This window comes from Oryza glaberrima, chromosome 3 (assembly GCF_000147395.1).
Source record: "Oryza glaberrima chromosome 3, OglaRS2, whole genome shotgun sequence".
In the NCBI taxonomy this organism is placed as follows: Eukaryota; Viridiplantae; Streptophyta; class Magnoliopsida; order Poales; family Poaceae; genus Oryza; species Oryza glaberrima.
Genome location: NC_068328.1, coordinates 7,948,666 through 7,972,890, shown reverse-complemented (window position 1 = coordinate 7,972,890; position 24,225 = coordinate 7,948,666). Strand labels below are relative to the sequence as shown.

At 43.6% G+C, this 24,225-nt stretch overlaps 3 protein-coding genes across 3 annotated transcripts; all 3 read right to left on the bottom strand.

Moving 5' to 3' along the window:
• Window positions 1–756: 756 nt before the first annotated feature.
• Window positions 757–7,776, bottom strand: LOC127767858 (ERAD-associated E3 ubiquitin-protein ligase component HRD3). The gene is made up of 6 exons (XM_052293320.1): window positions 7,121–7,776; window positions 5,517–6,008; window positions 4,520–4,735; window positions 3,099–3,422; window positions 2,101–2,343; window positions 757–1,278 (listed from the first exon to the last, which is right to left on the bottom strand). The coding sequence occupies exons 1-6, from the start codon at window positions 7,733–7,735 to the stop codon at window positions 1,084–1,086; spliced, it is 2,085 nt and encodes a 694-aa protein (XP_052149280.1). The 5' UTR covers window positions 7,736–7,776; the 3' UTR covers window positions 757–1,083.
• Window positions 7,777–8,366: 590 nt separating this feature from the next.
• On the bottom strand, window positions 8,367–9,222 carry LOC127768031 (chemocyanin-like). The gene is made up of 2 exons (XM_052293545.1): window positions 8,977–9,222; window positions 8,367–8,867 (listed from the first exon to the last, which is right to left on the bottom strand). Exons 1-2 carry the CDS (start codon window positions 9,143–9,145, stop codon window positions 8,674–8,676), a joined length of 363 nt encoding a protein of 120 aa, XP_052149505.1. The 5' UTR covers window positions 9,146–9,222; the 3' UTR covers window positions 8,367–8,673.
• A 12,114-nt stretch (window positions 9,223–21,336) lies between these two features.
• Window positions 21,337–23,747, bottom strand: LOC127765811 (aldehyde oxidase GLOX-like). The gene has a single exon (XM_052290772.1). The coding sequence runs from the start codon at window positions 23,730–23,732 to the stop codon at window positions 21,903–21,905; it is 1,830 nt and encodes a 609-aa protein (XP_052146732.1). The 5' UTR covers window positions 23,733–23,747; the 3' UTR covers window positions 21,337–21,902.
• Between the last annotated feature and the right edge of the window lie 478 nt (window positions 23,748–24,225).

Here is a 24,225-nt window from a genome sequence, read left to right as displayed (position 1 = left end):
CTACCCCCGGATCCCCCCCCCCCAACACACACACAGACAAAAAAAAAGTGAGTGAGAGAGAGAGAGAGAGAGAGAGAGAGAGAGAGAGAGAGAGAGAGATTAACATTCAGCAGTTGAAGGACCTTGGTTTGACCACCTGAAAAGATTATTTTTTGAACGAAACCCCTGAAAGGATTATTCATTTTATGTATTACTACAGATGTTTATTCACCCTTTCCTAATGCAGGGGGATGATAAAAGTACAAGTCTGCAAGACGGCAACAAACTAACAGTCTTATTTGAGAAAAAAAAAACAATCATTTATCAACCAACACAACTTAGCACGGGTAAAATTTGAACTTCTACCCACTAACACGCTTCTCTAGTCACACAATTTTGTCGTCAGGTTGTTGACCATGAAAAGTTGAGCCGGACTGATTGCAGTGCATGCCCCGTCAACAGAAATGCATCCCATATGCAAAAGCCAAGAAAGATAGCCTTTTTAAAGTACTCCCTCCGTCCCATAATATAAGAGATTTTAATTTTTTTCTTATACTGTTTGACCATTCGTCTTATTTAAAAAAAATTAGAATTATTATTTATTTTATTTGTGACTTACTTTATTATCCAAAGTACTTTAAACAAAACTTTTCGTTTTTTTATATTTACACAATTTTTTTAATAAGACGAATGGTCAAACAGTGCAAGAAAAAAAAAAATTAAAATCCCTTAATATTATGGGACGGAGGGAGTATACGTTTTCTTGAACAACCGTCGTTACTTACAAGCACTACTCTGTTAGAACCCACAACATGATCTCAATATCCAACAGTCATGATCAGTTCTTATCCTAGTCAATTTTAGTGTACATAGATGTCAAGGAGAGCTATCATTTTAAACCCCGATTTTTAACCTCAGAAAGCCATCAGCATTTTGCAGTTGAAGGACCCGCTTTTCCAGTATGACAGTATGGACGTTGTCATTCCATTAACACTTCAGACATCAAACAAAACTTTGATGGTATGATATGGCTGAGAATAAATGACTATGTACCTCAAGCTTAACGTCCACTTCAATCCCAGCATCATGATGCAAAGGTTGAAATTAGTTGGGTGCACCATCAGGCTGTTGAGGGTTGGCGGCCGCAGCTTGACGCCTCTGACGCTCTCGCAAATATAGGACAGTTACAAGGCAAGCGAAGAGAGTAAATATTGTTGCGTTCCCCTCATCCATAAGAACATCCTCCACCCATTCCTCAACTACAGGATATACCTCCGGCAGTGAATCAATAAAATGAACCTGAAAGTAAATAAGGATTTAGTTGCCCATGGCAAACTAGTAAAACAGTGATGTTGATTATACAGCAAGATGGCAATACCAAATGTGACAAGCAGAACATTATGGAAATATGAAATATAGCATGCATAGCAAAAACTGTTAGCACTAATCATTACGTGACTGAGACTACACAGCCTTTCAAATTCAATATGCACAACATGAACTGGTATCACACTGTTCAAACAATGAATCAGATTTCTACAAATCCAGAACCATACTTATAGCCTTAAAAAATTCCATACCTTTAAAGTGATTAAATTCATTTACAATTAGACTGAGAAGCAGAGGTGGCAAAAGAGGAAGAGCTTAGCAAAATCAAACTGAATCCCAGGTCGTTTTGAATCAGCGTTCAAGAAATTAGACTGGTCAGCACCATCCCAGGCTGATCCACAACAGTTTTCTTAAGTGTCCTTTCTTTTATTGTAACATGATATATTTCACAACTCAGAATGCATGGATGCTAGGGTATCGTATATCAGGTTTAAGTTTCATAATCAGTTTTGAAGAGGTTAGGGTATTGTACATCAGCTTGAGCTACCATTGGAAATTGGGTGGAGAGATGATACCACTGTCTGGAGGTAAGGAAAAAAAACTAGCAGTGACTCAGTGGGATTTGACTCGAGAAATGGTTCTCAAAATAAAACATGGTTAAAAAGAAACAGTAATTACCAAACAGCGCTAAACTTGAAATATACCCAGTAAACTACACAAGTGTTTTATAAGTTGATATGTCTTGTATGATACTAAGCAACGGTGTGACACATACAGAAAATAATGTCTTACCAAAAAGCTTCCATCATAGTTCTTCCTTATCCATAAACTTGTTAGTGCAAGCATGACAGGGAGCTTAGCTGCTGGATCCACCTCAACAGCCTGATCATAATATCTTTTTGCCAGGTGCAAGTCAAGGGGAAGTCCATGGCCATGCTCATGCATATAACCAAGGTTAAACATGGCCTGAGCATTAGATTGTGATTGTGCATGCATATATGCCTCGGCTGCACGCTCGTAATCCCTGCCAACACCCTGTAATACAAAAGTACACATCCAATACACAATGTCAGCAATAATGGTCTCTTTAAGAACGCAGAGGCCCCTAGTATATAAGAAGTGCATAAGCAATTTTTCAAAATTATAATAATAACAGGCTATGTTTTTTTGTAATAATTATGGAAAAGTTTTGCATACAACAAGTAAACCGGGAAAAAAGAACAAGATCACTTCCCAATTTGCTGACAAGCCAATTCACCTGGCCAAGTACCAAAAAGAGGAACACGGAAAGAAACTGGAATGCGAACTAGGCTATTAAACTAAGGTGATTAGATGGTGATGACCAAAAACTCGGAGAAGCTAAAATTAGAGGTAACCTTTCATTAGTTATTTAAATATTCTCCCTTGGAAACATGGTTCATCTCAAAAGAAAAAAAAATCATACTAATACATAACTCAAGGTAAAAACATGGTTATGTTGATTGTCATCAAGCAGTAGTTACGGCACATAACATATGAATATATTCTTTATGAAATTTATTAGCATGCACTTATTTATATAGTAAACATGTTTTCAAATCATATATTTACTTAGTAATTTGTAATGGTAGTACTAACAGGATAACCAAAAGAAAGAACTGCACCTCATGCATCTTATACAAGAAATTCTTACATATTATAGTGTTTGTGTCAATTTGATGAAGGTATTTAGGAAAAGTCCTCTGTCCTCTAACAAATTCAAGAGCATTTCAGAATTTCTCATAACCAAGAACATGGATTGTAACACATACCCGGCCATAGTAGTAGGCGTCACCAATTAACAAGGCAGCATGTTCGTTACCCTGCTCGGATGCTTGCCACCACAGAGCATGTGCACGGAGATGTCTTTCCATATCTGTACAGAAGCCAGATTCTCCCATGCAAATACTTTCATCGCCATACCTATCAAGAATCCAGGCAGCATTGCTTTGTGCAACCTCATATCCAAGATCCGCCATTCTAGAATACAGGAGTAATGCTTTCCCTATGTCACCTTTCAAATAAGATTCCAGAGCCCATCTAGAAAGTGAGCTCCAGGGGCCCCTCTCAGCAACAGATTTGTACATCACTGCCGCCTGAAAGAATAAATATGGTACAAATGATTCTGTTGGTTGACAAAATTACATTGATTCCCTATTTGTATCATAAAAAACTATTATTAGAAAAACTATTTTGCAGTTCAACCTTTCTGATATATACCTCTAAAAGAGTAAGGAAAAGATTGATATTGTAAAACAGAGGGTGTTTCCTTCAAGTCTTATAACCGAAGGCATAGTTCAGAATTATCTTTATGTAAGACCATATTATGCAAAAGAGCAAGTGAACTCTAAATTTGAATATAAGTAAAGTTATTTGATTAATCGTAAGTGCATAGGCAAGTTATTGGCTCAATTCAAAAGACAGACAGGTAAGAAGTACATGGATTTGATGGAAGCTTTTGGTCTTCTTTCAATAATTTCAACAGATATATAAATGAAAAAAAAGGAGGGGAAATTGTGTTTATGCGGAAGGACACAGGCAGCCACGTCTGCATGTTTGGTGTTTGCAATTGGTGCATACATGCAGATGTATAATATTTCCTAGCATGGACACTATATCGAGTAGCACACTGTAGAGCCTCTTAGAAGGGTCTATCAGACAAGGAATGCAGCTACTGCACAGTATCTGTGACAGCATAGCCATCTAATGATAGTTTGCAGCTTCAGCATAGACCAGCAAGAATGCATCAGCACTTTGGAAAAATAAAAAAGAAATGCAATTCAAGTTTCTTAGGAATTATTCATGGCATAACTTTCAGTCACATCCTGTTTCGAATTTGTTCTCCAAGGCGTGAGAGGAGCACACCAATAGTTCCTCCCATGGCAAGCTGTGTTGAATACCAGAAGTTTTTGTTTGTCATCTTCATCAAAGGATGAATAGTGAAGAATTAAATATGAATTTGTCTTTATATTTTGAAGTCATTTTTATACACAAAGTATCCATATTAGCTTTTGATTTCAAATTACGGTTTTAGCTTGATTTCTAAAATTTCAAGCTTTCATTCAAACAAGCTGAATTTCCTACGCGATTGTGCAGGGCTAGTTTATAGTTTATGGCAAGTAATATCGCATGTGTTATCCAGTTTGTGCATTTATTTCAAAATGCAGCTAATACAGCATAAAAGAATCATTACCATTTGGAGATTCCTCTTAAGACCAACACCTTTCTGGAACAACTTTGCCACTTGATAAATAGCTTTTGGTTGCCCAGCATTAACCGCTCGAAGAAAGAAATTGCATGCTGTCATCACATCCCTCTTTACTCCAATACCCTTGAGATACAAGACGCCAAGGTTATAATAACCCCCATGTTCCTTATGCTCAGCTGCAATTTCAAAAAATTCCTTTGCCTACAAAATGAGTTAGAAAAACATTAAGTTGCCTAAACCATTACAAGGTGCGGAACACAGGTTTTTCAAAATGGTAAAAAAATGAAATCTATTTTGAAACTTCTGTTGTATAAAGTCATCATGACTTCATGAGATTATATTAATGTATTGAAATTTACATAAGTCTAATTACAAATTAGTGTAGAACAGGAAACATTTGATACTAAATATTTCTCCAACTGCGATCAGATGTGCTATTGAACCATCATCTCTTAATACTTCGTCCAGCTAAAAGTAGCTCTGTTAGAAAAGATGCACATCTCATATCCATTTGAAATTGATGTGCTACTACCACGTATTTAGTCTCTGTAAAACAGTAACTACACGTATCGAGTTATTGTTAATGGCTACAGTATATGGAATGGAATAATGAAAATGCATAGATAATAGGCTACTTCAGTTCCCCATGAGAATAAGATCAATTGTGAAATATAGGTACAGATTGCCATAGGTCATACGAACTTGTGGGTGAAGAATGTCATGTTACATATTTTTATTCCTCTATATCATAATGTATGTCTAACAGTAATATTTTACCAAAATGACCTAAAGAAGAATCTAGCTGGCTAGTGGCCTACAGATTTCTCTGACTAGAAACAACGATAGCAGTGGATATAGTGAGTTGTAACAATGAAGATTCTATCGTCTAACAATGGAATGCAATTCAAGATTCTATTGTCTAGGCTGTAAGCCCAATACAAACATGCAACTAAATTTCAAAACTCTAATACATGATACTTACTTTTGTCAAATTTTTCTTCTCAACCCCATAACCTTTGACATAGAGATAACCCAGTCCATTGTAAGCTGAGTATTGTTGCTGCTTTGCTGCAAGTGTCAACCACTTGTATGCTTCAGTGTAGTTCCTTTCAACTCCAGCACCTCTAGCATAGATCTCTCCGAGAAGCTCCATTGCCCGTGTATCGCCTTTCTCCACAGCCTTTGAAAACCAATGATATGCTTTCCCATAATCACGTCTAACTCCTCGTAGGCCATAGTAATACAGAAGCCCTAATTTGTGCATTGCAACAGTATTGCCTCGTTGTGCCTGGTACTCTGTGATTTGAAAATCTTCATCATCCTCGCCTCGAGACTTCCTCAAGGCTTCCTTGTTTTCTTCGGTCCCACTGTGTAACCTGACTGGTTCAATCACTGGAGGCTCCTTCGAGATCAAGGAGCTTGTAAGCGCAGCCTCTGCAAGTTCAGCATAAAGTGTGACTGCTTCTTCATACATCTGCAAGAGCAAATTTTTCAGCTAACAAAAAGAAATAGTTTCCTCTGTAATCTGAACAGAAGGAAATAAATAGGTTTAAACCATTTATTTCTGTAGTACAAGAAATTTAACGTGGTATAAACGATGGAAAGATGATATATGTAATAGAGCACCAATACACATACTCGGGTCAAATTCAATCAAACCATGAGGTTTTAGGACACAAATTCAAACAAAACTGAGAAACTTGCATGTTTTCAACCTACAATGATGCTCCAATCATGCTTGGTTGATGCAAGTGAACAAAAGACATAATAAAACTCAACAAGAAGCTATATGAACAGATATTAATTCCATATTTTTTTCAAAGAGAAAGTAAAAAAGGTCTACACATGGACCTTCGTTTCATGGAATTAAAACCACTGTCTTTTCTCAAGAAGATAAAGAACAGTAAAACAGATGCTTGATTCTTATAGCAAGAATAAAGACGTGAAATGAAAATTCTTACTGGATCAGTAAAACTATTTTTGCTCCAGAATGTAAATGATTGGCAGATACATAAGTGTAACATGGATCAGGGCATTGGAGGGTAAGGTGAATTGCATAAGACATCATGTTTAGAAAAGTTGAAGAAAATCCAAATGTTTATAATACACTCTCCAACTTCCAAGTTTTTTAGTTGGACTGCCAAAAGGGCACGTGTTGTTACAACCTCAAAGGAATGCATTAGCACCAAATAAACACTGTTGGCCCTGCGCACTGTATATCCTCCAGAGATGATAGAGAAATTCATTCAGTTAAACACAATCACATGTCCATACACAGTATGCTAAAAAGTCGCTGGTAAAACTAAAAATTGTAAAATTGTGCTGGATAAACTGGGTAAAGAATGGGGAATTGGTTACTTAACCAACAACTAGGGGAAAAATGTCCCAAATCCGGGGGGAAACCCTACTGGAACAAAAAATTCAGAGATTTCTACTGTGGATGAATACTAAAATAGGGCTTCAAGGACAATCCCTCCCCAGCCCAATGAAAGCGAGCTAATAACCTCACATAAATTACTACATCACGGAATCCTCATTAGACGCGCAAATTGCAGGAGGAACTAGCAAAGTATCGAATCATCTCACCTCCTGGCGGAAGAAGGAGTAGGCGAGAGCCATCTTAGACTGGAGGTCTCCTGCGTCGGCGGCGAATTTGTGAAGCAGGAAGGCGCGCGAGCGGGACGCCGGGCGCGTCATCCCTGCGCCGGAGAGGAACGCGAGAGCGGACTGCGCGCCGGGGTGCCCCCCCGTAGCTGCGGCCTCGATCTGCGCCGCTGCGGTGGCGAACGCCGCGTCATCCCCCGCCGAGGCCGCGGAGAGCATCGCCCGCACGCCAGCGACGAAGAGCGCATCGGACGGCGAGTCCGGCTCGTCGCCCGAAGGGGAGGCGCTGGCGGGGTCGAGGAGGGGGACCCAGGAGGACGGGGAGAGGAGGGGGTCGGTGGCGGGGGACTCGTCGTCGAAGTCGTCCCACTCGTCGGAGTCGGCGTCGGCTGATGGGAGGGAGGGATGCGCGCCGGCGGTGTCCTTGAGGAAGTCGTCACGGGAGAGGACGAGCACGAACGGGCGGACCGCGGAGGCGCACGGGAGGAGCGCGGAGGCGGCGGCGGCGACGGCGGCGACGAGCAAGAGGAGATGGCGGTGGCGGACGCGAGCCATCGGAGTAGGTACCACCGGACGAGATCGCCGCCTGTTCTGCATCGACTCGGGGTCGGGGAGGTTGCGAGTTTGGAGATGGGCACGTGCGACTGACAAGTGGGACAGCCAAGAGTGGCATTGGCATGACGTGTATGTGGGTCCCACGGTTTAGGACGTGTCTCCTGAAACCTGATTGGCTGGGGATCTTGGGCTTCTAATGGGCCGGTTGGTGGGACAGTATGTGCTTTGGGCCTTTAGCACTTGATATGGGCCACGGAGACGGCCTTTGGCACTTGGGCCATTAATTTTGCTCGATTTGGGCTGACTCATTTTTTCAGGTTGATTATCGTTTATCATCACTAGTGAATGAACTACTTGAACCATCATTTTTCCTCTAAAATAAGATATGGTGGTGTGTAGAATTTCTTTACGAATTGCATTACATTATCAGATTTATGTGAAAGTTTCCGACCGGTTTCATCCCTGGTCCTAACAAGTATTATGATATTTTTCAGCTTTATTATTATCAGGAATGTTTGGTTGGGCGACGAGGAGAAAATGAACTCGGACAAAAGGAACGTATGAGAAACCAGGAAATGGGAGTGTATGTGTAGAACTATTTCTGCCACGCCATAAAAAACCCAGAGGAAGAAAACCATCATCAATCAGGCAAAACTAAAAGACAAAGACAACAGATTCTGCTTGCGCTGTAGAGAGCAAACAAACAAGCTGATGTGCTTTACTAGTAATCAACTCCTGACTTCTGATAATACATACAAGCACACATCACTCATGCCTCACCTACCACTCTCCCTACATAACACACATATATGGCTGTGTATATTGTTTGCGACGCACTATGACAACAAAACCTGCACGATGACGCGGTGCTGGCTGCTGCCTCTTATTATTGCTGTTCGGGCGACACATGTAAATATGTATAGCTACAGGCTAGAGCGGCAGCAGCCTGGCCCTGCTTTTGTGCTGCGTTGGCTTCCTCTTCAGCTGGCGGTGACGGCCATCTTCATCCCTGCGCCACAGTGGCCGGAGAAGCTGCAGATGAAGTAGCTCGTGCCGCGGCCGAGCGTGATGCGGTCGTTCCCGGAGCTGTACTTGGTGCCGGACTCCCGGCAGCCGCTGTAGCCGCCGGCGTCCACCGCCACCACGTTGTGCACGGACGGGTCGTAGCTGAACACTGCGCGGCACAGTACACAAGTTAGCCCAAGCAGCAGCATGCAGCACGCCGCCGCGCGCCATAGTAGTAGAATCAAGTAACGAAACGGTTTTTTTGATCGATCACTCACCAAGGACGTCACCGGCGCGGAAGTTCTTGCCCTTGGACCAGCTGTCCGCGCCGAACGACCAGTCGACGTTGTAGGTGGCGGCGGCGGCGACGTCGGAGCCGACGAGGAGGCACACGAGGAGCAAGCCGAGGGCGAGCCCCTGCGCTGCACTGCCTCTTCCCTGGGCCATCGCGTCTGTGTGAGGAGCAGGCCGGGGAGTACGCGACTACGCGAGCGCTACCCTGTGTGTTCGTTCGGAGAGATCGCTGTGGGGAGACAGGGGGAACGCGAGGAGCGTTTTATAGGGGCGGAAAAGGCGAGCCCGGCAACCTGGATCCAATCACAAGGCCACAGATAATACTGCTGTAGCGTTGTTACACCGGAAATGCGCATAGTAGTTGTACCGAATGCCCGGGGGATGCAGCACGACGTGCATGAATCCACAAAAGGTGGAAATGTTTACTGAAGTAGGCTAGAGTCCAAGAAAGCTGGGAAATGTTTACTGAACCAGTCTAGCATATCTATTTTTTTCTCCTTCCTTCTCAAGGAAATGCAAATGCTGCTGATGCTGTTGGTGATGCAAACACGAAGATTCAGAATTTTGTTGCTGTTCATATGGTTTTCTTTCAGTGAAGTTAACAGTCTTGATGGATGTGATCAGCTGTGATTCAGCAAATGTTGCTATTCATTTGAAAGTGTTTCCACCAAAAAACCAGCGAAAGTTTCTATAGGCGCTACCTTGTTTGGTTTCCATCTCAATTATGCTTGATCAGGTTGTGTCTTTGTGATTTGCTTCATCTGGAGATAGATGGTACGTACTAGTATATCAAGTTATCAACTGGAGCACAATTAATGATTCTCACTCACAATTCTATCACAGCATCATCTACTACTAGTTGGAACACTGCAAAAATTGTTGAGAATTAGTTCGATGATTTGATCTGTAGTAAATATTATCAGTCTGGTTATTCAGTAAAAATGAAATAGTTAGCTGCTTTTGTGGTCCCCCAAAATTTCCTCCTCATGTACTGACAAATATCTACTGAACCTATTTCCTGATTAAAAAAATGTGTTTCTGTGTTTGGTTCTTCCTGATTTTCTTTATAAAAAATCAAGAATCATGACTACTAGTAGATGAAAGTAGAGCTCTGACTCGTGAATCTAGGGAACATACTCCCTCCGTTCTAAAATAACTCAATCCTAGGTTTTCGTGGATCGTCCGTCTTATTTAAAAAAATTATAAAAAAAATTAAAAAGATAAGTCACGCATAAAATATTATTCATATTTTATCATCTAACAACAATGAAAATACTAATCATAAAAAAAATTTATATAAGACGGATAGTCAAACATTGGATACGAAAACCCACGAATCGAGTCTTTTTGGGACGGAGGGAGTATCAATCAACATATTCTTTACTGCACCTGATGTTGCCATCTAGCCATGGACTACTCTACTAGTCTACTACTCCCTTCGTCCCACGATATAAGGGATTTTGAGTTTTTCTTATAACGTTTGACCACTCGTCTTATTCAAATTTTTTTTTGCAAATATAAAAAACGAAAAGTTGTGCTTAAAGTACTGTAGATAATAAAGTAAGTCACAAATAAAATAAATAATAATTTCAAAATTTTTTGAATAAGAGAAGTGGTCAAACGTTGTAAGTAAAAACTCAAAATCCATTATATTATGAGACGGAGGGAGTAGTTCCATAACATTTCACATCCTATGCTGTTTGACATGAGGTTGTTCCTGCTTTGCTTATACGGTAGTAGTACCTACCAGCACTTGATCCTGATGTATTTCTGGAGGTTTTGGATCATCCAGTCCTAGACTTCTTCTGTTTTACGGAGTATGGTAAGTAGCATTCGTATAACGCCCCGATTTTTGAGTGGCGTTAAAAGCTAATTTACAAACAACCCTAATTGCGAAAATTTTGATTCCTTGAGTGCTGAGTCTAAGTTGTGCCAAAGATCTCAATTTGAATCCCTCCTTTAGTCCATCTTCTTGCTATCAAAGATCGTCTCCACAAAATTTCCATCCTAATATAATCCCGAAGTTATCCCTTCTATTCGGAGTTCCGTCCTGAAACCCCACCCGTGAACTTTGTCGAATGTCCGAACCCTAACCCACTCCAATGATTCACCTCCGAGTCCTAAACTCTCTCATTAGTTCCTTCAAACCGATTCTCAAATCCGAATTCAATCTCTCAGGTTTTGATTCATCTATCTTTCTCTCTTTATCGGTTCGTCAATCTACCCTTGTTTTCCTTCTTGAACTTCTGACCCAAGTCTGAATATGCAAATCGAGACCACTTCCACCCTTGAACTCTAAAACCCAAGGTTCAATCCCTTTCGCCTTGAGTTCTTCCCAAAAGGATATCCTTTGCGAAATAATCTCGAAGTTCAAACCTTTCTATTCAGATTTCTCTTCTAAATCCCTTACCCGCACATCTCGTCGAGTAGTCAAACTCAAACTCCCAAGTTACAGTTTCTTTCTCTAAATTATCCATGTCCCTTTGACTCGTCTCTAAATATTGTTCCTTCCTTGACTCCTTCCCATTCTCCCTAGACCGAGTATCGACTTCGAAATTCGAATCCAGACTCCAACCCTAAAACCTCCCAATTAAAATCTCACCTTCGTCTCAATTCCCGGATGCCAACACCCTAGCTCTAAAAGTCCTTGCCCGAAAAGGGTCTCACCCTTGTATTCAAAACCTGTTTCTAAATTTCTTCTGAGATATTTCCCCTCCTAATAAATCCGTTCCGTTGATCTCTCAAGATTTGAGTCTGCACTCAAATCACCTCCAGGTTACTTCGTGCGAAGGTCCCGCAATTGCAATCCTCAAATTCGATAGTCCGAATCCCTGTTTTTGTCTCGTAAATAATGTTGAAGTTCGGATCCTTATATTCGGATTTCATTCCTGAAATCCTAGCCACATATTTTTGCCTAATCCTTGAATCCAGTCTAGTTCAAACATCCACCTCGTGAATCCTAACCCTTCCCTTGATTCATCGAAAACCATTCTCGAAATTTGGACCTTTGTATCCGAATTTCTCTCACGAATATCGTTCGGCCAAATTCTTTCGAAATATTCCAAGATCAATAACCCCTCAAACGATTTGAACCGACGTTCCAGTCATCCCTGCGAAAGTCTATTTTACCTCCCCATAATGTTGGATTCCTTCTTCCTTTCTCTCCTAGGTCCACTTCTTCCTTCTATTCCAGCCCATCTCTCTCTCTCTCTCTCTCTCTCTCTCTCTCTAAAAGTCTTGACCTACCAACCTACCTACCCCTTGAATCCCTTCATCCACGAAATCCAATCTAATTCCCTCTTTGAAGTCCAACTTGCAAATTGCTGCCCATCCTTGACTCTCCATATATCCTTGACTTCAGATATATGATTGGAATTCAAATCCCACCTCAAGTGCCTCTCAAATTCCTTCAAATAACTCTCAGCAAAAGTCTAATGATCCTCTCCCAGCCGATGGGCCGCTTCTTGCTTGCTCGGCCCATTCCCTTCGCTCGGCCCAAGTCTAATATACATCCCTCCTTCCTTTTCTTTTCCAAAGGGATTATTAAATCCTTTTCCCTCGTTCCATAAATCAATTCTTTATTCCATGAATCATTTCTTTTGGTCCCTTGTATCAATGACCATCAATAATATTCTTGAGAATATTATTTCTATAAATTCCATAAACCATTTCTCGTAATCCAGAAAATTCCGATAAATCATTTCCTTGTCCGGAAAATCCCATTCGAGCTTCCAAAATTCATATCTCGCGATCCGTAACTCCGTTTGACTCCGTTCCACTTCCAATAACTCCGTAAAATTGTGATCTATCTAATGGCACTATTAATTATCCTAAATAGGATCTTTTATTTGGTCTTTTGTTTAGGTTTTCATTGTTTGAGCCTAGTTGCGGTTGCGGATTTTCGGTCGATCGTGGATATCTCGAAGATTCGCGAAGCTCCGTGAAGACTCTGAGCAAGGCAAGCCACCTTTGAACATCTTGAGCCTATATTTGAACTTAATTATATTGCTTGCAAAATATTATGCATTGATAGGATTGCACATAATATGTTTGCCCCGTCTGCGAAGCAGATCGGTGGGCATACCTAACTTGTTGCATTTAATCCTTCCATTGTTAAATTGTTATATCATGTTTCCTTGTAACCACCTGGTCGCGCCTCGGTATTCGTGCACTTTGTGCGAGTATCGACGGTCGCCTTCAAACTTAAAATATGGTAGACATCTTGGGTAAAACTTGGTTTACAAAACGATTGGAAAACCCGACGCCTGGGTCGGTGCCTTGTGAAAGAAAATGAGCTTTAAAAATAAAACTTGCGACACAAGGCCATTCCTGGGCGGGATGCTTGTGCGGTCGCTTTTAAGGACCGATTCCTTCGGAATTACATCCGAGCATATGATAGTGCAACCACATGGGTGGAATGGGACACCCCTGGCTGAGTAATTAGCTAATCAGGGGAGCCTTGATGCCGAGAGACAAGTGGATTCGCCGGGGTGGTGTCGGGGAGGACCCCTGGGCTTCCTGACACAATATGGTCTGGGACCTAACCTATTGTTGGTCTGGGACCCCTCTCGTCGGCATATCGTAAACCTATGTCGGCTTTGGAAATGCCTTGTCATGAAAGCTTGGAAGTTTCCCGACGTGGCTGATCCTCACAGGCTGGGTGATCCGGGTTAGTAATGTCGTGTGGGTAAAGTGTACCCCCTCTGCAGAGGTTAACAAACTGTTAGAACGGCCGTGCCCACTGTCATGGGCAGATGTGAGGTGATTCCTTAGCGTAGTTTTCATTTTTCCCCTGTTTTATGAAAAAGTGATGTGGTTTGGGAAACCTGATGTTTGGAAAGGCAAGTGGCTATCAGGGAGACAGCGGGACAGGGAGTCCCTAAAAGTGACTGGTTGTTTGGAGACAACCAAAACTCTAAAAGTTTGGAAAATTGGTTTGGTTTGGGAAACCAGCTTTGAGGCCAACTCTGGGAGTTGTGCAAATCTTGATAAATAATATTGTTCACTTCCCACCCCCGACCGAGCTGAGACCTGTCTCGCTCTGGTTGTGGAAAGCACACACTTAGATTGTTGAAAACTTGCAAATAAAACTGATTGAAAAATAACAGCCTACCCTTGAAGCTTGCATTAACCACCTAAGTTCCCCTGGCTTGCTGAGTACGTAAGTACTCACCCTTGCTCTCTATATAAATATAGTTCTGCCAGCTCTGAAGATGAAGTTGAAGCAAAGATTAGGGTTTCGTCCTAGTTCCCAGCCGTCGCCTGTGGTGTTGGGTGTTAGTCCGTTGTTTCCGCTGCTGCTGCCGTTGTTGGTGTTGTCTCGTCCGTGTCGTCGGTTGTAATCTCGGGCTGTCCTGAGCTGCAACCCTAGTTAAGGTAAATAAGTCCTCTATTTATTTCAAGGATTGCAATGATTCATATTTGTCACCGTGGGTACCAGCGCTATGTCCTGGGACTGGTACTGAGATCACGGTCTCGTAGGAAGCGGTTCGCACCGTTTTTCCTACGACACGCTCCTATCAGGTACCGTTGTACGGTGGTACCGGATTGGGGTGTGAAATTTCCCTAGTTAAGTAAAATTTCCCTGTGCATGTTAAAGAGGCTGTTACCGTTGCAGAGGATACAATGCTATAACTTCAGAGTTTACTCCACAAACTGAAGATAGACTGACAGGTGTACATTGGCTACAAGCTTAAGAAACACAGTGAATGTTCAGCTCCAACTTCCAAAAACCAAATAAGTTAGATTGGATGTTTGGAAACCACAATGATGTAACCAGAATTGTTCTATTACATGACCTACGGCCACCATTATTACCATTATATTATATATGAGCATAAACCAAAATCCCCCATCTAAACAAGATTTTACGAGTACTAATCAAGGATCTGACCCATGATGGACAGGGAGCCAGACAAAAGAACCATCGATAATTGCATCGAAACGGGACGAGGAGCCCGTGATCCGCCGGATATAGTGACTAGAACCAATCTGGGAACGTGAGCTCTTGTTCCATTGCTTCCATTTCTGTTTGCTCTGTTGTTATCGTGGGCGTCGTTGACGTTGTTGTACTCTTGCTCGTCAGGAAACGAAACGGGAGATTCTTCAACTCCATCGGATGTTTCTGTCGCTCGTCATGCAGACGTCGTGGTGATGAAGTTTCAGGGAAGTTGTGTCCATGGTGATTAAGTCGTTGAGTGTTCGGTTCTTGGTACAGAGAACGGCTAGATTTGAAGTATTAGGTGTGATGGCTTCGGCTTGGCTTTAAGCAGCCTCATGTGCTTTTAGGCTGTTCATTTCTGTGCTGTTTGTGGTATCCTTGGTGTACATGTGCCTTCTTTTGGTAGGCTCTGAAGTCTGAAGCCACTTTGTTCCAACCTTGTTTTGTGTTTGGATGGACTCCTATTTGCAGATTCCTTTGTTAGAGTCGGCAGTGACAGCCTGACAGAGTAGCTGTTCAGGCTCATGTTTCAGAGAAACCTGGTTATTAGTAGAAGTACTCCTTACATCAGTTTCAGAAGGAACCTGGCTGATTGACAAGAAAGGAAGTGAGACTCCCCTGTTCGTTTCTTTCTATAAGGGTGTGTATAGTTCACGCTAAAATTGAAAGTTTGATTTGAAAGTGTCAATTGGGCCTAGAGGGGGGGTGAATAGGCTAATTCAAAAATCAACTAAAAACGGAAGCAGTAATTATCGGATATTTCCGAAATTTTCGGATATATCCAAAAATTTTCGGAGTCAGCACAAACAGCAAAGTAAATCCTAGATCTAGTTGCCTACAACAAGAATATGCTAGCACAAACAGCAACTAGACCTATAGCGGCTCAAACAAGCAAAGCTAGTGGAGAGGGAGGAAGTAAAGTCACCAAAGATGAAGCTCACGAGATTGTTCCCGAAGTTCGAATCCTTGAGGGGATTCTACTCTCCGTTGAGGAGCTCACTAAGAGTCGGGTCTTAGCTAACCCTTTCCTCAAGAGGTTGCACTAAGCACTCCTCCTTCCACTAAGGGTATCTCTTCCCTTTCGGAGGTGAGATCCGACCTTCACAAACTTCTTCCGGCCAACCACAAGTAGATCGGTGGCTCGGGAGCAACACCTAGCAGCCTAGGAGTCCTCAACCTCCAAGAGTAACAAATGAAACAAAGAACTCCCGGAGATGATGCAAGTGCTCACAAATCTTCACGAAGTCAACAACAAGCACTCACACAAACTTGAATCCACAACTCTCACACTCACACCAAATCCAAATCGAACACGGGTGAGAGGGGAAACAAGAAAGCAAGGCTCAAAAGTGCTAGAGAGAGAGAGCAAGCCAAGGGCACAAATGATTGGAATGGAACCAGCAGCCCTCACAAGTGAGGGGAGGGGGCTATTTATAGCCACAGCCCAGATTCTGCCCGTTATGCACAATAATTGAGATTTTCGGATATTCCGAAAAATTTTCGGACATGTCCGAAAATTCCAGCCCAGCATCAACAGCAAAGTCAACGAAGGATTTTTCGGACATTCCGAAAACTTTTCGGACAAGTCCGAAAATTTCCAGTACCAACAACATCGTTCTGGATGTTTTCGGAAAAGTCCGAAAATAACTTTCGGACAAGTACGAAAATATACAGAAGCGAAAATGACTCTACTGAAGAATTTCGGAAAATCCGAAAATTAGTTTCGGACAAGTCCGAAAATATACAGAACCACTTTTGCCTTCGCAGTCTTTTTCGGAAAGTCCGAAAATCACTTTCGGACATATCCGAAAATTTCCAGAAGCGAAAAACTGGTTCTGTGTGTTTTCGGAAAGTCCGAAAATGAGTTTCGGAAAACTCCGAAAAAATCTAGAACACACCAAACTGAGGAGAAACACTTTTTTTTTAAAAAAGATTTTGAGCACTTTGATCACTCCTCGTATGTAAATGCATCATCCCTCTTAATAGTGCGGCTTTCCTATTAACTCAAGAAAAACGAAAACGTACAAAATGCCATTTGCTCATTTGCCGCATCACATCACATCAACGTATTCGGCAGGATATGCATTACGCTAACTCATTGAGGACATAACAACCTTCACATTTGCTTAAATAAAAATGTTAGTCCTCTCTAATCGCATTGTAATTAATCACCAAAATCATTAGGGGCCTAGATGCACTTTCATGATTGAAATTGAAACGATGTGACGGAAAAGTTGGAAGTTTGTGTGTAGGAAAGTTTTGATGTGATGGAAAAGTTGAAAATTTGAAGAAAAAGTTGGGAACTAAACCAGGCCTAAGTGAGTGATAAAATTCTGGATACCCGTGGCACGCTTTTTAAACTGCTAAGCGGTACGTTTCGTGCAAAAACTTTCTATATGAAAAATGCTTTAAAATATCAGATTAATCCATTTTTCAAGTTTGCAATAATTAAAACTCAATTAATCACATGTTATTAGGGATGGCAATCGGGCGCGACGGGTACGGGTAGTGCCTACCCATACCTGTGCCCATAAGATTATTTTTGCCCGTGGGTATACCCATTGCTACATGACGGGTAAGGATGGTTGCCCATGCCCATCGCCCGCGGGCGCCTTGTGCCCGCGGGCGTGCCCGTTTACCCGCCACAACAAAAGTAGTGGAACAATAAGTCTACAAGCTTCTAAGTTCGATATCGAACTTAAAACATCGAATATTCTCTGCCTCGGTGTGGTGTCTCTCCTCTGACGGCGATAGAGTAAGAGGGAGAGATAATAAGGGAAATAAAAGGGAAACCGTAGAAAACAAAGAACGTGGCTTATGTATTCTAGTGGATTTTGCTTCTAACCTACATGTAAGTTAGATTTCGCGGGTAAACGGGCAAAGCGGGCATGGGTAGTGATTACCCATACCCATGCCTATTTACCCATCGGGCATAGCTTTTAACCCAATAAAATACCCATGGGTATAAAATGGAGAACAAACCCAATCCTAATAGGGTTTTTACCCACGGGTAAACGGGCAAACGGGCACAATTGCCATCCCTACATGTTATTACCATCTCGTTTTGTGTAAAACACTTAATTTTTATCTTCATTTTCATCTTTAGGAGATTCAAACTTAAGTTTTATTCTCTACAGGAAGTGAGTAGTACTAATTTGTAGTATGTCTCCTTATATTGAGTCAAAGAAAAAAGATGAGAAAAGAACTCATGGCTCATATCAATCTGTGTTTCTTTTGGTTTTACAAAAGAAAAACATTTGAAACATTTTTTAGAATAACATTTAAAACATGTTACGAGTAGATCTGCTTATAAGCATTACATTAAAAGAAATGGACTACACATAATACATTATCTAAAAAATGAAATGGCTAATAGCAGCAATTAGTGCGGCCCAAATATTCAAGAAATGGACTACACATAATACATTATCTAAAAAATGAAATGGCTAATAGCAGCAATTAGTGCTGGCCAAATGGGCCGCACGGTCCGGCCCGGCCCAGCCTCCTAGGAGTGAATAACTATCCCTAACTATTTACGTGATCTTGACCCAACACAGCTTATAGACCGAAGCCCATATGGATCTGGCCATGTGGCTATGTTGGCCTCTGGGATGAAGTACGTATAAACTCACGCCTGACCAAATGAACACTCTCTCTAGCTCTGAACTAACCACTCCAAGTTTTCAGTCTCTCCAAAAAGGAAAAAAAAAAACTACTACTGGTGTTCGGCAAGTGTTAGAGGATTCATTTCGGAATCGATGAACATGACTGTCCCAAGAGTTCACGGGATGCAACAGCTACAAGACATGAATAGAGTTACAGAACAATTTGGCTGTTAATTACTAGTACCACCACTGCTATCGGTTGTAGACTACAATCTACTAGTACTAAAGAAGCATCTAATCGCTACAATGTTAACTGAGCCAATGGTTGGTACATGAATAGATGTACTTTCAGTCTTTCACACACAAGAAGCGATACATGCAGATGCAGCAGCCAGAAGCATTTGCAAGAAAATGCAACCAGTCACTGCAAGAGATCTGACAAGTGACACCTACTCCAACCACCATACAGGCATCAGTTAACTGTTGTTCATGCACGGGGATAAGGGACTGTCCACAACTAGAAACAGAGTAATGGTACGTGAGCTTCTTTTTTTTTCCCCAGTAACAGAACCATCCTCTTTAGTTCATTGTCTGCACATTGAGATTTCAGCATTCGCCCAGTTTGTTCTGGTTATTTCTTCAGAATTTGGTATTGCAACCACAAAGCGTCTTTAGACTTCAGAGTGGCCACGCATAGCATAATCGAGAAACAGCCATGGGCATATTCATTGCGATCGCCCTCATTTATGTCTGAGAACAAAAGAAGCAATCAACCAACAGTCACAGAGCCTCATCGGTTGATCTAATAAATCAAAGCAAAAGCCAAAATTTAAAAAAAATTAACTTGATTCTAATATGTTTTCAACGTAATTTCTTTTTAACGTTGGTTTTGAGGTCGCTACGAACAAATATATAAAAGTTTACTTATAAATTAATTTTTATTCTCTAACAAATCGTTTTGTCTTATTAGTAATCATGGGCAACCGATGAGACTCACGGAACCAAAAACAAGTTCCTTTTTAGGGGTAGATCTAACTTGTTGCGCATAAGGCTAATTTTGTTTTTTTTAAGACTGGTAAATGGCTGCTTTTGTTATAAAAAGAATTTTTACAGTAACAAAACACATTATTTGGTACTCCCTCCATTCCAAAATATAAGTATTTCTACTATGAATCTGGACAACAGTACTAAGAGTTGTTATATTTTAGGACGGAGGTAGTATAACTTTTTCTTTTGCTGTATTACCTCCAGTCACTAATATATGACGCTTTTATCAAATGCACTAACTTTTGCAAAAAAAAGTTGTTTGTTCTAACGACGAATATGTAAGAATGGAGGGAGTATGATATATTATCAATCAGTGGTCAAAGCAATTATTTTTACATTGGAAAGTAAAATGATTTATTTTAAGTCGTTCTAAAATAATATGATAAGCAATTAATATATAGATTTTTTTTGGTAAAATTGTACTAGTTAAGAGCTTGGGAAGTTTACACGTGATAATCTATAATACAATCTCTAAGAGGGATAGAACCGAGTCAAAATGTGGTACTTGGGTAGTGTTACAACAATATCCTGGTTTATTTCCCGCGAAATATGGTTTGAAGAACTGAGAGTTTACCTGACCCAATTTTAAACAGATTTTCCACTGTATCTGTTAGGGTAGACTATCTACTTGATTATATGAATAATTAAGTATTTTAAGAAGTAAAAAATAGTTTTGAGACAGAATAATTTTTTTCTTTAAGAGAACACATTTTAAAATGCATGGAGTACCCAACCATTCCTTTGTTTTTAAATTCCTCAAACTACCAGGATAACCCACTTTGCATGAAGATAGCCAATTTGAAATGCAGCTAGCTATTCACCGTTTGATCTCTCTCTCCATCTAAAAATAACTTTTGTACATAAATATGAATATATCACATATCCTGAAAAACGTTCTTTTTTCTTAAGAATAACTCGTCGTTATACTTGGCGGTTTTCGACCGTCAAGCACATTCCGTTTTCTTGTACGAGCCACCGTTTATGCAAAAGTAGCAAAACCAAAACTCAAATCAATGAGTACCCTCTTCCGCCGTCGTATTCCGTCTCCACCCACTTACTCCACCTCATCCATCGTCGTAGTCGGTGAGGATCCAACCGCCCGCCAACCACCGGGACGAGCAGCAACAACAGTATTGGCGGAGGCAATGACGGCAGCGGTGACGAGGATGAGCACAAGGACGACGCAGTGCGCCGCCGCCGCCATGGATTGGGCCCCTGCTTGCCTCACTGCGAGCCACTCCTCCTCGTTCACCTCCTTGCCGGCTCTTTCATGGTGGTTGCGACGGCCGGAGGTGGAGGAGGCAGGGCAGTGGCGGGTAGCGGTGACCGTGGAGGAGGAGGGCGATAGTGGAGAGGAGGCAGAGCGGCAATGGAGGAGGCGGAGCAGCGGCGGCGATGGCAGAGGAGGCGAAGCGGCGTCGAACGGGCTTCTAGCGGCGGCGGAGGAGGCGAAGTGGCGGCGATGGAGGCCGAGCAACAGCGAAGGTGCTCCTCGCCACGGTGGATATGAAGGCGGAGGACCTCACGACGGTGAACGCCGAACTGGAGGGAGAGATGAAGAGCAGACGAGAGGAGGGGGATTGGGGAGAAGGGGAGAGAAGATAGAGAGGAGGTGGAGAAGGAAGAAAATGACGGGGCAGCCTTGTTGGCGTGCCATAAAGTGGCAAAAAAATAAGAAGTTGTCTATCTCCAATGGTAAAAAATTAAATACAATTTTAAGAGGGGTATTTGGATAATTGAGAAACCTAATATAGTGATAAATAGTTAAATTCCCCTCTTCCCTGGGAGGCTGAGACCGTCTGACCGTGTGATGATGGCCACCGCTGCCTCGCTACCCATGGCCCATGCGCTCCCGTCACCCGCAAGCGCACACGTGACGCACCGAAGCCGCCCCACCGGCGAGGCGCGCACACGGACGGCGTTCCCAATCCCACCCCAACATGGCTGCGTAACATGGATCTCTCCTGAGCAGGTTGCACTACACCAGCCTACTCGCACGCCTTTTTGTCCGCCTACTCGCACCGAGCGCACACGCATGGCAAGAAAAAACCGAAGCTTTGCAGCGCCGTGGCGGCAGCGGCCAAAGTTGCCAAGAGCAGATGCGTCTGAGGAAACATCACGTGCGCACGGTTCACGTGAACCTTTTCAAGAGCCCCCGATTTTACAGACATTCTCCTATCTTTTTTCTTTTTCTTACTGTCTCATGCAAGCGGTAACAGTCACAGTGTCACACTATCAACTGTATGGTGACAACAGATTAAAATGGTACTCGTACTGTACTACAGTCTTGCCCTTGCAGCTATACCCCCTGTCAGTGTCACTGTATGTGGACCCAGATCCCTTCGCTTGGGATGTGGCCATTCACCACGAACACCATGTAGTAGCCCGGCGGCGCCAAGGCCGCCGTCGCCGGCATCACCACGGATGTCTGGTAGGTGCTGGCCCGTGCCAGCGCCGCCGTCTTCACGGCGTCGAGGAGTAGCAGCCTCTGGTTCATCGCGAACGAGTGCGTCGTGAACGACGGCGCGACCATCGTGACTGACACGAGCCCGATGCTGCCGCCGCCGCCGCCGCGCGCTCTCCTCGCCGCCGGAACCGCGAACTGCAACGTCAACGACGCACCGTAGGTCACGCTCACCGCCGCGCCGTTGGGCGAGGGATCGACGATCGTCGGACGAAGCGCGTCGTTGGATGGATCGAGGTACTCCGGCGAGTACGCCTCGAGGCTGAGCTCGGTGGGGTACTGCACGTTGCTGAAGTTGTAGTAGATGTGCGGGTTGCTGCCGCCGACGAGCAGGCGCCCGTCGCGGAGGAGCACCGCTGAGGAGTGGTACAGCCGGGCGATGTCAGTGGAGCTCTGCTCCTCGAACCGGTCCCCCGGCGAATGGTCGGGGCGGTAGATGACGGGCGAGTAGGCCGGGGTCTTGGCGGACTCCCAGCCGGCGGTGCCGTCCATGGCGCCGTTGATGATCACCACCTCCGCGCCGTTCGGCAGCAAGATCATGTCCCCCATCACCCTCGGCGACGGCATTGTCTCGATGACCCACGCCGGCGCCGTGTCGGTGATCTTGATCCGCCCGCACGTCACGAGCGCCGAGGAGAAGGTGCCGTCCTTGGTTGAGGTGTAGGAGCCGGCGGGAGCGCCGCCGCACACCAGCACCTCGGCCTCTGTTGGGGACGGCTTCAAGGGGAGTAAAACCGACGAGCCCGAGCTGGGATAGTTCCTCGGGTCGCCGCCGGCCAACTCAGGGTACGTCCTGACGACCTTGTTCTTCTTGTAGTCGAAAAGAATGGCGCGATTCTTGGCAAAGATGAACAGGTTGCCATCTATGTTGAGGTGGACAAAGGGATACAGGTTGTTCTCCTCGGGATCCTTAGTCTGAACCAAGAATGGCAGTGAGATAGCAGAGGCACCGGAAGAATCGGCCGTTGGGTAGAACTCGTAGGTGAACTGCCTCCGGCCGCCGACGATGAAGGCGCGGCCGTCGGGGAGGATCTGGTTGGTGGCGTACCACCTGTTCGCGGCGAGCGCGTCCTGCGTCTCGTCCCAGTCGCAGGTGTCGTCGCCCGCCTCGCACGCGGCCATCGTGCGCACGTTGCGGTAGCCGTCGTTCCACCCGCCGGTCTGGACGAGGGTGCCGTCGGGCGCGACGGTGCCCGACGAGCACCACGTGTCGGTGAAGACGAAGAGCGGGCGGAACGTGTTCGACGCGACGTCGTACTCGGCGGAGTGCGCGGTGCAGTCCATGGGGACCACGCGCTCCCGCGGGTTGCGGCGGCACCGGCCGTCGGGGAGGGAGAGGTTGGACAGGCCGAAGTCGGTGCGGTCGAAGATGATCACGCGGTCGTTGTGCAGCAGCTGCATGTGCATCGCCGACACGCCGATGCTGCGCTGGAGGACGTCCCACCTCCCGCCGGCGCCGCTCGCCGGTGCAATGCCGGCGCAGGCGAGGATCACTAGAAGAAGAACAGGGTGATGGATACAGTTGCCAAGTAATGTAAGCTTCATGGTTAGAAATGGAACAGGCTTTGTGTTGTGGAAGACTTGCACAGTGCTACTGCTACAGGTTTTGCCGGTTCTGAATCTTTGGCTGCGCGCGCGGGAGTGTTTAGCTGAAGAGCAGCGAGCCTGTATATATGCAGCCATGCATGACAGCAGGAGAGGGTTTTTTTTTTTTAGGTGAAAAAACCTTAACGGTCAAGGCTTCGTTCAGCGAGGAGCCAAGGAGGCGATGGCGCGATGCTGGTCATTAATTCGGTCAGTATTGTTTTGATTGAATTTGATTCGGTAGTTCGACCCTGCATTAACTTGTTCTTCATGATTTATTATTTGGTTTTGCGACCCAGGTTTTATGCTAGGCATAACAACGCGGTCATCACCGTCTTTTCATGATTTGACCAACAACCAGTAATTCATCTGCGCTATTTTCTCTCTGATTTTCATCAGGTACAGTACTGTACATGCAGTGGTAGCGTGGGTACGTACAGAATAATCCCTCCGTACTCATAAAGGAAGTCGTTTAGGACAATGACACGGTCTTCAAAACACAACTTTGACTCATTGTTTCTATAAAAATATTTATTAAAAAGTGATATATGTATATTTTTATGAAAGTATTTTTCAAGATAAATATATTCAT

What these genes read in the sequence shown, in the direction of transcription:
- LOC127765811 (XM_052290772.1), bottom strand. Translation starts at nt 23,732, where the DNA reads ATGGCTGCATATATACAGGCTCGCTGCTCTTCAGCTAAACACTCCCGC.
- LOC127767858 (XM_052293320.1), bottom strand. Translation starts at nt 7,735, where the DNA reads ATGCAGAACAGGCGGCGATCTCGTCCGGTGGTACCTACTCCGATGGCT. An exon ending in ACTCCTTCTTCCGCCAGGAG is followed by an intron (nt 6,009 to 7,120) that starts GTGAGATGATTC and finishes TTGCTCTTGCAG; the next exon opens with ATGTATGAAGAAGCAGTCAC. An exon ending in ACGCCTACTACTATGGCCGG is followed by an intron (nt 2,344 to 3,098) that starts GTATGTGTTACA and finishes TTTGTATTACAG; the next exon opens with GGTGTTGGCAGGGATTACGA.
- LOC127768031 (XM_052293545.1), bottom strand. Translation starts at nt 9,145, where the DNA reads ATGGCCCAGGGAAGAGGCAGTGCAGCGCAGGGGCTCGCCCTCGGCTTG. An exon ending in CCGCGCCGGTGACGTCCTTG is followed by an intron (nt 8,868 to 8,976) that starts GTGAGTGATCGA and finishes TGTGCCGCGCAG; the next exon opens with TGTTCAGCTACGACCCGTCC.